The sequence below is a fragment of the Osmerus mordax genome, chromosome 22, assembly GCF_038355195.1.
Source record: "Osmerus mordax isolate fOsmMor3 chromosome 22, fOsmMor3.pri, whole genome shotgun sequence".
Lineage (NCBI taxonomy): Eukaryota > Metazoa > Chordata > Actinopteri > Osmeriformes > Osmeridae > Osmerus > Osmerus mordax.
Genome location: NC_090071.1, coordinates 5,294,528 through 5,309,147, shown reverse-complemented (window position 1 = coordinate 5,309,147; position 14,620 = coordinate 5,294,528). Strand labels below are relative to the sequence as shown.

At 41.6% G+C, this 14,620-nt stretch overlaps 2 protein-coding genes across 2 annotated transcripts; both read right to left on the bottom strand.

Annotated features, from left to right (window-relative positions):
• Positions 1 to 239: 239 nt before the first annotated feature.
• LOC136966040 (sodium/potassium-transporting ATPase subunit alpha-1-like) lies at positions 240 to 7,882 on the bottom strand. Its single transcript, XM_067260393.1, has 22 exons — positions 7,757 to 7,882; positions 7,496 to 7,603; positions 7,270 to 7,329; positions 6,074 to 6,277; positions 5,842 to 5,955; positions 5,596 to 5,730; positions 5,395 to 5,512; positions 4,970 to 5,238; positions 4,561 to 4,869; positions 4,276 to 4,410; positions 3,657 to 3,849; positions 3,368 to 3,543; positions 3,096 to 3,232; positions 2,856 to 3,006; positions 2,572 to 2,740; positions 2,324 to 2,478; positions 2,051 to 2,174; positions 1,726 to 1,871; positions 1,434 to 1,564; positions 1,170 to 1,271; positions 812 to 903; positions 240 to 441 (listed from the first exon to the last, which is right to left on the bottom strand). The coding sequence occupies exons 1-22, from the start codon at positions 7,766 to 7,768 to the stop codon at positions 413 to 415; spliced, it is 3,069 nt and encodes a 1,022-aa protein (XP_067116494.1). The 5' UTR covers positions 7,769 to 7,882; the 3' UTR covers positions 240 to 412.
• Positions 7,883 to 8,849: 967 nt separating this feature from the next.
• LOC136966041 (sodium/potassium-transporting ATPase subunit alpha-1-like) lies at positions 8,850 to 14,245 on the bottom strand. The gene is made up of 19 exons (XM_067260394.1): positions 14,143 to 14,245; positions 13,942 to 14,055; positions 13,704 to 13,838; positions 13,500 to 13,617; positions 13,023 to 13,291; positions 12,613 to 12,921; positions 12,337 to 12,471; positions 12,061 to 12,253; positions 11,785 to 11,960; positions 11,521 to 11,657; positions 11,168 to 11,318; positions 10,866 to 11,034; positions 10,605 to 10,759; positions 10,381 to 10,504; positions 10,048 to 10,193; positions 9,782 to 9,912; positions 9,524 to 9,625; positions 9,304 to 9,395; positions 8,850 to 9,020 (listed from the first exon to the last, which is right to left on the bottom strand). Exons 1-19 carry the CDS (start codon positions 14,224 to 14,226, stop codon positions 8,992 to 8,994), a joined length of 2,769 nt encoding a protein of 922 aa, XP_067116495.1. The 5' UTR covers positions 14,227 to 14,245; the 3' UTR covers positions 8,850 to 8,991.
• Positions 14,246 to 14,620: the final 375 nt, after the last annotated feature.

Below are 14,620 nucleotides of genomic sequence, written 5' to 3'. Positions count from 1 at the left end.
AGACAGGCTGACCTTTAATTCATTTTATATACTGTGGATATCAATAGTCAAATGTCAACCCATGTTCCTGGATTTATTATGATTTTACACATAACTTTTTATTGTTTTTATATTTATATAATTATAGATTTTGATACATCTTGGGAGGTAACATCCATTCCAGAACAAGTTTAATTCAAGGACCATGACCCTGAATACTGGTGCAATACAACACAATATAAAATGACCTCAAGCATTACTGTTGAAATGTTATTTATTTTAGAACCACAATTTGACAATCAGGACAACCCAAATACATCTCAATGCCTCATCACAATGCTTATTGTATCACAGCGGCCAGATTAGGATGGACTGTAACATAGCTGTTTGAGAGGTAAGTGGAATCTGGGGATCTCGGGATAGCTTCTCAGCCTCAATAGTATGTTTCTTTTTCCACCCAACCTGGAGAAACACAACATCAGAGAGGGTAAGAAAAATATATAATTTAGAAATAATCCAACATGGCCATCCATGTCTTATAATTGCATCAACAGGTTGTTATGTGGTCAAGCTATCAAGTGACTGTTTCGAGCCATCAGTTATCTGGGTAGAGTATTCATCCTGACAGAGCTTGCTGTGCTGGGATCAGTACCACAGCCCTCTCCATAAGTGAATAGTTATGCTCAGAGATCTGTGAAGATTAGTTCAGTCAACTGAAGTAAGATCAGCAGGCAGAACACGGAACAATCTTTCTTCTTTTCTTTTTTACAGAACTCTCTTACACCATCTTGCATTGCAGTCAATATATGGGTTTACATGAAATGTGACATACCTCCTGGGTTGCGTCGCATGACGTATCTCCGGCCTTCATCGTAGAGGAAGATGAGCAGAGAGTAGGGGAAAGCACAGAACCACCAGCAAGGCCTTTGAAGAGAAACCAAGGTAAAACATGTAATTATGTAAGTGTCAAGTTGTATAGGACAATAACAAAGACAGAAAGCTTAAAAGATAAGGAGCCAAATTGAAAAAAAAAGGGTCAGGTTGTCTAATCAGCTTTTGATTGCTGTTAAAGTTCAGGTGACAAATTATTTCTTGGCTCATCAGAACAATCCATAAAATCTACACTGTGATGAAAACCAACCGAAACCACTTTCTAATAAACTGAAGGACCCACATTGGTCCCTACTTACTTGAGTGGGTACATTCGGAGGGCAACATCCATTCCAGGGCAATAAGACAGGAAGGCAGCCAGGGCTGTCTCCTCGAACAGGCCAAAGATCAGGATCTTGTTCCTGAGGTTGGAAAGATGGACCAAATGATTAAATATGTGACAATTTCAAGGCCTATATGGATGGAGTTGAAAAAGAGTCCATGGATATCGGTTCAGCCATGTGCCCTGAGCTAAACAAATTCACCTCTAACTGTATGAAACCATGGTGTACATTTGTACTCACTTCATTCCCTGTTGAAGGATGGAATTCCTCCTGGTCTTGCAAATGATCAGATCGGCCCACTGTACGACCACGATGCTGGCAAAGAAGGCTGTGTGGCAGGTAAACTCCACAATCTTTCTGCCCTCATATGTCTGAATGATGGAAGGATGGTAAAGAAGTAGTTGGAAAATATGCATATCAAATCAGAATAACTGTAACAGATCATATAATATCATAACCCATTTGTATCTACAGTTACTGACATGGACATATTTGACATTAGTCATGTGAACTAATGTGAACGCGTACTAACCCACTGCTGTCCATAACTGTCCTGCATGTCGTTCATGTCTTTGTTATCCCAGTTAACTCTCAGGCCCAGCAGGTCCATGGGAAAGAATCCATTCTCAGCCAGGATGACAAAGTAGGAAAAGAACCCGGCCGTGGCCTGAATCATACCTGAGAGAAAAGAGAGGTCAGATAGCATTTCATGTGATGTCAGCATTAGATTCCATGAATGTAAACATGACAAGAAGATGCAATGGATATTGTAAACCAGTATCGAGAGCAACAACAAAATCTAAAGAACTATTAAGAGACCAGAAATAGTTCCACAACTTAATAACTTGAGCATTTACCAATTTGACCATAGGCTATGCTGATGAGTCTCTCATTGACCAGTTTGTCTGTTTTGGGGTTTCTGGGCTGTCTCTTCATAATGTCACTCTCAGCTTCTTCATAGGCCAGAGAGATAGCAGGAACCTAGAAGATATGGATCACAATCAGTCTTAAACTATGGTCACTTCTTGTATTTGCAATATCCCCTGTACTTCATAGGTGGGTTAGGGGTATAGTTCAAAGGAACCATGTGTTTCATACACAGGATAAACTATATATCAATAGATCTTCACCATGTCAGTTCCCAGGTCGATACAAAGGATGGTGACAGTTCCCAGTGGCAGTGGAATATCAGCAATGATGAAGAGGAGGAAAGGTGATATTTCTGGAATGTTACTGGTCAGGGTGTAGGCAATGGACTTCTTCAAGTTGTCAAAGATCAGACGACCTGAGGTAAGATGGAGATATGAGGGAAGGTATTAGTGGTTACAGATGATTGGATGACCTATCGGAAAAAAAAGATCTTCAGAGCTGCTATTACCTTCCTCAACACCAGTCACAATGGAGGCAAAGTTGTCATCCAGAAGGATCATGTCAGCAGCCTGTTTGGAGACGTCTGATCCAGCAATGCCCATGGCAACACCAATGTCAGCCTTCTTCAGGGCAGGAGAGTCGTTCACACCATCTCCTGTCACAGCTACAATCGCACCCTGTGTATTGGGGACAGTACTAATCTGAGCTCTCATACATTGTTTTTTCATATATTTCAGAAGGATAACTCAATTTGAGTTTGGATTGATGTGTTTGTTCGTTAATTATTGTTACCTGACGCTGGCACCCTTCTACAATGATCAGTTTCTGCTGAGGTGAAGTTCTGGCAAACACGATCTCAGTGTGGTGGGCCAGAATGTTGTCCAACTGCTCTGATGTTAGTTCCTTCAGCTCACCACCATGGACCACACAAGCCTTGGCATCTCTGAAATTTCAACCACCAAAACATATAGGGGGGGTACTGTCCATGTCTAACAAAACTGAAGGCCTTCTTATTCATGTCCAGGAACATACCTTGGGTTAACCTCTGTAACTGGAATGTTCAGTCGAGCGGCGATGTCCTCAACGGTTTCATTTCCCTCCGATATGATACCTACACTCTTGGCAATGGCCTTAGCTGTGATTGGATGATCACCAGTCACCATGATGACCTGAAGGAGGTGAATAATTTTGCAGATAGGATAACATTGATACGATGAAAAACAAATCAGTATCTGACAGATTCCATTTAATTGTAAGGCTGTCATGTGGATGTATTAAGTTTAAGAGAAGTTTCAGAATCAAACCTTAATTCCAGCACTCCTGCACTTGCCCACGGCATCAGGCACAGCAGCACGGGGAGGATCAATCATGGACATGAGGCCAATAAAGCACAGGTTCTCAGTGGGGAAGTTCATCTCCTCTGTATCGAAGTCAAAGCCTTCAGCAAACTGGTCATCAGGAAGAAGAAGTTGGCAGAAACCTGAAACACACATGAACACTTAGTCAATTCTTAAGTCTTCAGTTCAATCAATACAAAATATCGAAAGTCTTTGGCAGCTTTGATGTTTTAAAAGGAATGTGTCAGGCTCTTACCCAGAACTCTCTCTCCAAGTCCCCCAAGTTCAATGTAAGCATTCTGGAAGGCATCTTTCATCTCATCATCCAATGGCAGCTCTTTTCCGTGGAGCAAAATGGTTGAACAGCGGTCCAGGATTCTCTCTGGGGCTCCCTTCATCACTAGCAGGTGCTTGGCCTCTCCTGACTTGGAGTTCTTATGGATGGAAAGCTGAAGAATAGAGGAATAATTATATCTCTAGGGGCATTTAAATCCCAAAGACATATCTTTTTTTGTTGATTATAAAATTATATATATAATTGTTGTATCAATGAAATCATAGACTACATTTACATGTAAAATGTTTAGTCATTCAAAATCAATCCATTCGCAATGGACAATCCGAACCAACTGTTCACATGATTGCCAATTCATGAGCTTTGCTGTTGGGTATTTGTTTCCTGTAGATGTCAAGAAGTTATCATTTTGTTTATTTCGCAAAAGAAATTGTCAACTAGAGAGTGGCAACATGAAGCAATGACTACAAATACAGCAGATCAATGAATCCAGCAATGGCTCCATTTGGGTAAAACTGTTAATTATGAGATGTTTATCTGAGGGGATTTCATGTATAATCAACTTTATTTATTTCATTACCTGGTATTTGTTGGTGGAGTTGAATGGTATTTCAGCTATAGCGGGATTCTTTTCTCTCATTTGTTTGACAGAGCCACAGCACAGCTCAATACACTTCAGCAGGGCAGATTCAGAGGCATCACCAGCTACATCTCTCTGTGAAGTCACAAGGATTTAGAAGAGTTGTATTTAAATGATTGAAAAAGCTATGCATTGTTTGTACCATCAATAGTACATATAATGTCTAAGATTCAGATACAGGTAGAGGTGGATAAAGCTACTAGGAACATCAGTCTGTGAAATTACTTTCAAGATTGGGACATTTGTCTGCTCTGCCAGGAAGACTGCACGGTTGCAAAGGCCAGCAATTCCAGCCAGGGCAGCCCAGGTGGCAGAGCTCTTGTCGAAGGAGGTCCCACTCTGGTTCTCAGTAGTGTCAGCTTCATGAATCTGGTTGTCAAACCACATGTGGGCCACAGTCATCCTGTTCTGGGTCAAGGTGCCAGTCTTGTCGGAGCAGATGGTGGAGGTGGAACCAAGGGTCTCCACAGCTTCAAGGTTCTTCACCAAGCAGTTCTTCTTGGCCATACGCTTGGCAGTCAGAGTCAAACACACCTATAACAAAAAGCAGAGCAATAGAACATCTGATTAATATAAAATACTAGACCAGGATATTTGCAATGTTACTCAACTTTAGATTTTCATCAATACTCACAGTGACTGTAGCCAGAAGACCTTCTGGCACATTGGCAACAATGATTCCAATAAGGAAGATGACAGCCTCCAGCCAGCCATATCCCAGGATGAGGGAGAGGATAAAGAAGGACACACCCAGGAAGACAGCAACACCAGTGATGATGTGGATGAAGTGCTCAATCTCTTTGGCAATGGGTGTTTTACCGCCTTCCAGGCTTGAGGCAAGAGAAGCGATACGACCCATAACTGTGCGATCACCGGTGTTGATGACAATACCTTTGGCAGTGCCTTAAGAAAACCATGAACACAATGGTCTGAATAATGGAAATATCACAGAATACTCTGTCAAAGACTGTTAGATTTGAACAATTTTAAATCAGTATCAGGCTGATTTGGTTTGGCATTCTATAGCTTTTAAGCTGTTCAAGTCATTGAACTGTGTACCTTCAACACAGTTGGTGGAAAAGAAGGCAATGTTTCTGGTCTCCAGTGGGTTCTCATTTGAAAATTCAGGAGTACGTGTTTGGGGCTCCGATTCACCAGTGAGCGAGGAGTTGTCCACCTGAGTGGGATGAGATATTCCCCAGTTAAGTCTATGAATGATCTTAAGTTTGGTAGTATTGTACATTTGATCGAAAGACCCACCTTGCATCCTTGGGCAGAGGTGATACGTAGATCAGCTGGTATCCTGTCTCCTCCTTTTACCTCCACCAGATCTCCAATCACCACCTCCTCAGCATTGATGTTCTTCTTCTCACCATCACGGATAACTAGGGCTTGCTAAAATGCAGGAAAGACATGTTTCCCTTGTGAATTTAGAGGCTCATACAGTCGGTAGGTCATATGCATGTTATTTTCACTTAAAATTTCACATTTGATATGAAGCGGTACCTGTGGGACCAGGTTCTTGAAGGAATCCATGATCTTTGAGCTCTTCGCCTCTTGGTAGTAAGAGAAACATCCAGTGATGATGACCACACCCGTAAGCACCACACCCAGATACAACTGTGACAGAGATTAAGATGTTTAAAAAAACACTGCTCAACAGTAACTTGTAACAGTAACTATGTCTGAGATTTTGTTAAAAAATAAATAATAATAATTAAATCTAGTAAATATTTACATTGTCATTAACTGGCTCATCCTCAGAGGCCGCCTGGATACCGTAAGCCAGTAAACAGAGAATGGCACCAATCCATAGTAGCATGGAAAAACCTCCAAATAGCTGCCTGCAGAACTTGACCCACTCAGGGGTAGTGGGGGGAGGAGTCAAGGCATTGGGACCGTCACGGGCCAGGATCTCCTTTGCACGGGATGAAGAGAGACCCTGGATCCAGGTAAGGACAAGGGGGTGAAGGAGAGAACAGGAAAGGAGAGAGCAGGAAAGAGGAGTAAAAGGGAAGGATTGTACCGCCTGGGTTTTTAGAACTGGATGAACAGGAAAGGCAAGTCATTCCATACTCCTTCCCCTCTCCTCTTTTCTGCTTACTGCCAGTATATAAAGTTCCTTTGTGAATGTAGCCGTTGTTCTTGAAATTCAGCCTAATCGTCAGATCAAATTGCGGACCATTATCTGTCCACCATCTCTTCAGTGGTGTATTATAGTTTGTGATAGTCTACCTCCTTTGTGCCTTACTTATGTGGGAATATAATGTCAATAAATCTAATTTATGTAAAAACTGTTACATCATAAATATGAAAGTACATGTAATGCTTGACTACATGACTGAATTTCCTGCCGGGACATTCAAGGAGGTCGTTGGGAATAAACTCACAAAAATGTCCAAATTTCACTCTCATTAGTTAATAACCTGATCAGAGGACTCAATGAATACTCTTTTATTCAGTTATCTGCAAACGGTGCTAAAAGTCTGGATTATAGCCTCTTACTTACTTTCCTAAACCCCCAAACTCTAATTCCATGTTACCTTAGTTTCTGCTTAGTGTCAGACAGGAGCAGTAAAATGTGTAAAACTAAAACTTTTATTAGAGAAAACTGGCAGAGGCTATATCTGTTATTTCTCTGTTTTGACGTTTGTTATTAAATACATTGTTATGTTTAAGAAAATGTAAAAAAAAAATATATACATATTATGAAAATGCTACTTGTTCTGCACGCAGCCTATGCATTTCCCTTAGAAGCACATTCATAGCATGCTCGAAATATTTGTGGGCCATTGAAATTGTATTGTTTGACCTTGTGCACTAACCTCCATGAGCTTAAAGGATTGCGGTTTACCGGAAACTCTACATCTAGCACACTGACTAATTTTCCACAAAGAATGCATTACACACACACATATATATATATAGACTCACCCTGCTTATGTCTGTGCCATATTTCCTGTGAAGTTCATCCAAGGTCAGTTTATGGTCATCCTACAAATGGAAAGGTTAACAGTTAAATTGTAATGGCGGACATATAACTTTCTGTTTAGAAAGAAAGTCAACCTATAGTTGAAAATTCACAAATATGTTTTTTAATAGCAAATTTCTATTCAAATTATTTAATCCTGCAAATATACCAAATAAAGATCCTGCTCACCAGATCAACCTCCTTCTTCAGTTCATCCAGGTCCTTTTCACTTTTCTTTCCTTTCTTAACTTTTCCGTTGTCATCAGTCGCTGCCAATTTGTAGTCATCTTTCCCCTTCTTAATTAATGAAGAGGAAATAACAGAGGTGAGAGACTGCTCATTTTCGATCTTTTACTAATCTGTCTAGTAGATAGAACAATGCTGTATTGTAGTGAGGTGTCTTGTGTGTGTAAGAGAGCTCAAAGATTGAAAATACCAAACCAAACTTACTCCGTGCCCCATAGCTGCAACTTAGTCCCAAGTAATACGTTTTTTCTCCCGGTAGTGAGAACTCCACCTGCAAGCCGACCACACTTGTCCCTCTTTCCGTTCTTCTTCAGATTTCCCAGAGCTTCGTGGATGGTTGACTAAGCTTTGCCTACCTTTATACCCAACAGGATGCCATGCCCAAAGAGGAGGTGCTCCGGGAAAATGACGAAGGTGAGTGGAGGGGGCTGTTAATTTATTTATTTATGCAACCTTCACCTGTACAGGTAGGTCATTTTGACGACAAGCACTCTGAATGAAAGAATCCTTGTTTAACGTTTACAGTAGAAACAATGTGGTGTGGGTCGGAAAGAGAGAGAATGACAAAGATAGAGAGATTTACAGATTTGATACAGATATATGAAGGGTGAGTGAGGGTATCTTCATTAAGAATTGTAGATAATGATGATACATTACTAAATCTAAACTGCAATAAGTTTTGGGCATAAAAGTGTACGTTTTATTACACTTGGGGCTTTGTACTTATTGACACTTGCTACAAGTTTATGTTTGCTATTCAGACAAAAGCAGTTGGGTAGAAACTTCAAACTTGGAGTGGGCCTCAAGGGCATCTAGTTCCTGTTTTAGGTGTATTTTAATATAACATTTCAAATTGACAGAGACATGTTCACCCGTTGGGGGAAGACATTTTCATAACTCAATTTGGATTCTTCACTTTAATTGTATGCAAAACTACACCTGGATATTCAGTTACAAAGATTAGTAGAAAAGGTGGATGTGCACATTGACATGTTCACTCAGACAGTCTGACCTTTTGGCTTGACAGAACTGAAGGTTGCTGATATTTGGATGTCTGTAGTATTTATTGACCACAAGTCAATAAATGGCTCTTTATGTGTGATGCAGCAGCAGCTTTAATGTGATATATGAAATAAATAAATGTGAAAGTATTTGAACTATCTGCATGTCTGTATTTTCTGAGATAAGTTTTTATTTATGATCGTGAACAATTCATTCATTTTAAGGCCCATTTTCCTGAAGACAGATTCTAATACTTCAAGAGTTACTGTTGAAGTGTTCTTTATTTTAGAATCGCAAAGGCACAATCAGAACACCCCAAATGCATCTCAGTGCCATATTGCAATGCTCACTGTATAACAGCAGTCAGATTTGGATGTACTGTAATGCCTAGTTGTTTGAGGAGTGGAATCTGGGGATCTCGGGGCAGCCTCTCTGCCTCAATAGTATGTTTCTTTTTCCACCCAACCTAGAAAAAGACAATATCAGAGAGATACTATTTAGAATTGTATGATGTTGATCAAAAATCAACCTGAATATCAACAAACGTATAGGGGAGACCAGGGTAAGATGTCACAGTGTTCAGTTATGTCTTTTACTCTAAAACCATAAGGTTGGTTGTCAGAAGTCCAGTTAGATAATTGTTTGCCCTTGTGATAGAGTTGATCTAAGTTAGTGCCAAGTGAGAAAAAAAATACACTGAGAGGGCATTGCAGTCCAATATATGTGGTGGAAGAATGGGGCAGACATACCTCCTGGGTTGCGTCGCATGATGTACCTCCGAGTTTCATCGTAGACAAAGATAAGCAGTGTGTAGGGGAAAGACCAGAACCACCAGGAAGGCCTGAGAAGACAGAAGGGGACAACAAGTCCAAAGTGTTCAATCATAACACTTGTATATGGGCAAAATTCAAAAAGAAAACAGAAAGAGAGAGAGAAAAAATAGACAACATTTATTAGCTGTCTACTTACTTGAGTGGATACATTCTGAGGGCTACATCCATCCCAGGGCAGTAAGACAGGAAGGCAGCAAGGATTGTCTCTTCAAATATGCCAAAGATCAGAACCTTGTTCCTGAGATTTGAAAGATGGACCATAGATATCATCATACTATGGCAGATATTAATGCTATGTGTAAAAAGAGCATATGGACCTTTATCTAGCCAAGAAAGACTGACAGATATAGAAATGTTGCTCCTCGTGAAATAAATGTGTGTGCTTGATTCTTACTTCATTCCCTGTTGAATGAAAGAATTCCTCCTGGTCTTGCAAACAATGAGACAGGCCCACTGGACGAGCACAATGGTGACAAAGAACGATGTGTGGCATGTGAACTCCACAATCTTTCTGCTCTCGTGTGTCTGAGCAATGGAGTTGGAGATGACACATATCAGATGAAGAAATGACGGGTTTCAAATCAAATCAGCAACATCATGCTTTCTGCCATCTGTAAAGCACATACAGGTTCGGCATGACACATGTTAAGGCATACTAACCCACTGCTGTCCATAACTGTCCTCCAAGTCATTCAGGTCTTTGTTTTCCCAGTTAATTCTAATGCCCAGCAGGTCCCAGGGGTAGAATCCATTCTCAGCCAGGATGACAAAATAGACAAAGAACCCGGCTGTGGCCTGAATCACACCTGTGAGAAAACAGGAAGAGGTCCAAAAAAAAGAAGGTTGCATGAGAAGTTAGTTCTCAGACTCCACACAAGTAAACATGATAACAGGAAATCAGTTTGTCAATAAATCGGTGAAAACTGTGAAACAAAATGTATTTGTGAAATCTGAAGACAGTGGATAGAGATCCACAATTCAACAGATATTTACCAATTTGACCGTAAGCCATGCTAATGAGTCTCTCGTTCACCAGCTTGTCTGTCACAGGGTTTCTGGGCTGTCTCTTCATGATGTCACTCTCAGCTTTTTCATAGGCCAAGGAGATTGCAGGAATCTGAAAGGTAAGTATTAGATTGACAGTCAGATTTAAGTCGGATTTAAAATATATCCACTTATTTGAATATGTATCTGGAAATATATCAAGGGTTCTTCACCATGTCCGTTCCCAGGTCAATACAGAGGATGGTGACCGTTCCCAGAGCTAGTGGAATTTCGGCAATGATAAAGAGGAGGAAGGGGGTAATCTCTGGAATATTACTGGTCAGGGTGTAGGCAATGGACTTCTTTAAGTTGTCGAAGATCAGACGACCTGAGGTAAGATGGAGATATGATAGAAGGTATTAGTGGTTACACATGGTTGCCAGGATGATTAGATGACCTATTGAAGTAACAATTATCTTCAGAGCTGCTATTACCTTCTTCTACCCCAGTCACAATGGAGGCAAAGTTGTCATCCAGAAGGATCATGTCAGCAGCCTGCTTAGAGACGTCTGATCCAGCAATGCCCATGGCAACACCAATGTCAGCCTTCTTCAGGGCAGGAGAGTCGTTCACACCATCTCCTGTCACAGCTACAATCGCACCCTGTGTATTGGGGACAGTACTAATCTGAGCTCTCATTCATTGGTTTTTCCATTTATTTATTATGAAACAGATGACTCAGTTTGTGTAAGGATTTATGTGTTTGTGTCTGTGTTTGGTCGTTAATTATAGTTACCTGGCGTTGGAACCCCTCCACGATGATCAGTTTCTGCTGAGGGGAAGTTCTGGCAAACACGATCTCAGTGTGGTGGGCCAGAATGCTGTCCAACTGCTCTGATGTTAGATCCTTCAGATCACCACCATGGACCACACAAGCCTTGGCATCTCTGAAAATTTCAACAATTATACAACAAATTATAACTATACTGTTTACAATATAATAAGAACTATCATGAGTGGGGAATGTCCCTGTACTTACTGTAAGTCGCTCTGGATAAGAACGTCTGCTAAATGACTACATGTCATGAACACATAGTAAGGTGCTTATGTGTGATTAAATAAACATGACCATGAACTATGTCCAAGTACCTTGGGTTAACATCTTTAACTGGAATGTTCAGGCGAGCGGCGATGTCCTCAACGGTCTCATTTCCCTCCGATATGATACCTACACTCTTGGCTATGGCCTTAGCTGTGATTGGATGATCACCAGTCACCATGATGACCTGAAGCGTAATTTATGTTTGCAAATTAATCGGAGCAAGATCTGACTGTCTCTGTCTAATTATAATAGTACATGGGATAAAGAAGAAACAACATATGCGAAGTGAGAGTCAAGTTTCAGAGTCCAACCTTAATTCCAGCACTCTTGCACTTGCCCACAGCATCAGGCACAGCAGCACGGGGAGGATCAATCATGGACATGAGGCCAATAAAGCACAGGTTCTCAGTGGGGAAGTTCATCTCCTCTGTATCGAAGTCAAAGCCCTCAGCAAACTGATCATCAGGAAGAAGAAGATGGCAGAAACCTGAGAAAACAGACAGAGTAAATTCGAAAGTCTTCGGTTTAGTCTGAACAATGATCAACGGCATTGCTGCTTTTTCATGTGAGTGGTACCCAGCCTTTACCTAGAACTCTCTCTCCAAGTCCCCCAAGCGCAATGTAAGCATTCTGGAAGGCGTCTTTCATCTCATCGTCCAATGGCTGCTCTTTGCCCTGGATCAAGATGGTGGAGCAGCGGTCCAGGATCCTCTCAGGAGCTCCCTTCATCACTAGCAGGTGCTTGGTCTCACCTGGCGTTGAGGTTTCATGAACGGAGAGCTGAGAAAAGGAAAAAAAATTGTTTCAAACCATTTTACCTTAAAATAGGTAGCATTTAGTCCTTCCCTGACTCAACTGATTACCTGGTATTTGTTGGTGGAGTTGAATGGTATTTCAGCTATGGTGGGATGCTTTTCTCTCATTTGTTTGACAGAGCCACAGCACAGCTCAATACACTTCAGCAGGGCAGATTCAGAGGCATCACCAGCTACATCTCTCTGTGAAGTCACAAGGATTTAGAAGAGTTGTATTTAAATTATTCAAAGAGCTATACATTGTTTGTACCATCAATAGTACATACAATGCCTAAGATTATACAGGTAGATAGAACTACTAGTAACATCAGTCTGAGAAATTACTTTCAATATTGGGACATTTGTCTGCTCTGCCAGGAAGACAGCACGGTTGCAGAGGCCAGCAATTCTAGCCAGGGCAGCCCAGGTGGCAGAGCTCTTGTCGAAGGAGGTCCCACTCTGGTTCTCAGTAGTGTCAGCTTCATGGATCTGGTTGTCAAACCACATGTGGGCCACAGTCATCCTGTTCTGGGTCAAGGTGCCAGTCTTGTCGGAGCAGATGGTGGAGGTGGAACCAAGGGTCTCCACAGCTTCAAGGTTCTTCACCAAGCAGTTCTTCTTGGCCATACGCTTGGCGGTCAGAGTCAAACACACCTATAACAGAAAGCAGAGCAATAGAACATCCGATTAATATAAAAGTACTAGACCAGGATATTTGCAATGTTACTCAACTTTAGATTTTCATCGATACTCACAGTGACTGTAGCCAGAAGACCTTCTGGCACGTTGGCAACAATGATTCCAATAAGGAAGATGACAGCCTCCAGCCAGCCATATCCCAGGATGAGGGAGAGGATAAAGAAGGACACACCCAGGAAGACAGCAACACCAGTGATGATGTGGATGAAGTGCTCAATCTCTTTGGCAATGGGTGTTTGACCGCCTTCCAGGCTTGAGGCAAGAGAAGCGATACGACCCATAACTGTGCGATCACCGGTGTTGATGACAATACCTTGGGCAGTGCCTTAAGAAACACCAAAAGGAAATTATGGTCTTGACGTGTCTGAAATATCATAGATCAAAGTTTCTTATGTTGAATGTCAAAGATTCGAACCATGTTTTTTCTGCATTTCAATGAATAAACAATTTGCTCTCTGTTGTGGTAATAAGAATGCATTGTACAGTGTAAGAACAATTTTCTTATTCATGTGGCCAATCATTGAGTTGTGTACCTTCAACACAGTTGGTGGAGAAGAAAGCAATGTTCCTGGTCTCCAGGGGGTTGTCATTGGAGAATTCAGAGGTACGTGTTTGGGGCTCAGATTCACCAGTGAGGGAGGAGTTGTCCACCTGAGTGGAAAGAAACAATCCACAGTTAAGTTACTATGTATGATCTTAAAAGTTGGTGGTTTAGGAAATTTGATCGAAAGACCCACCTTGCATCCTTGGGCAGAGGTGACACGTAGATCAGCTGGTATCCTGTCTCCTCCTTTCACCTCCACCAAATCTCCAATCACCACCTCCTCAGCATTGATGTTCTTCTTCTCACCATCACGGATAACTAAGGCTTGCTAAAAGGCAGAAAGGAAGTGAATCTGTCCATCGTTAATCTGAACGTTTACACACTGCCTGTAGGTCACCTATCTTCTTTTTACAACGCACATGAAGCTGTACCTGTGGGACCAGTTTCTTGAAGGAATCCATGATCTTTGAGCTCTTAGCCTCTTGGTAGTAGGAGAAACAGCCAGTGATAATGACGACTGCAGTGAGTACAACACCCAGATACAACTGAAAGGACAGAGAATAAGAACTATATCTGAGATATTGTTTTAGAAGATATAATGTAATTGGTCAATATTGTACATCCATCCTTACATTGTCATGGACTGGTTCACTCTCATAGGCCGCCTGGATACCATAAGCCAGCAAACAGAGTATAGCACCAATCCATAGTAACATACAGAACCCTCCAAACAGCTGCCTGCAAAACTTGACCCATTCAGGCGTGGTGATAGGAGGAGTCAAGGCATTGGGACCATCACGGGCAAGGTACTCCTTGGCACGGGAAGTAGAGAGACCCTGGATCCAGGTTGAGGAGATGGAGATGAAGGAGAATGGGTTGAGTGATGTTGGTAAGGGGTTGGAAAGAGCAAAAATTACCATTTGCACCCCTTTGGTTTCCCCCCTTCAGAAATGGGGAAAACAGGTAAGATAAGCTACTCTTTACATTTAGTCATTTAGCAGACGTTCTTATCCAGAGCGACTTACAGTAAGTAGCGAGACATTCCCCCGAGACAAGTAGGGTGAAGTGCCTTTCCCAAGGACACAACGTCATTTGGCACGACCGGGAATC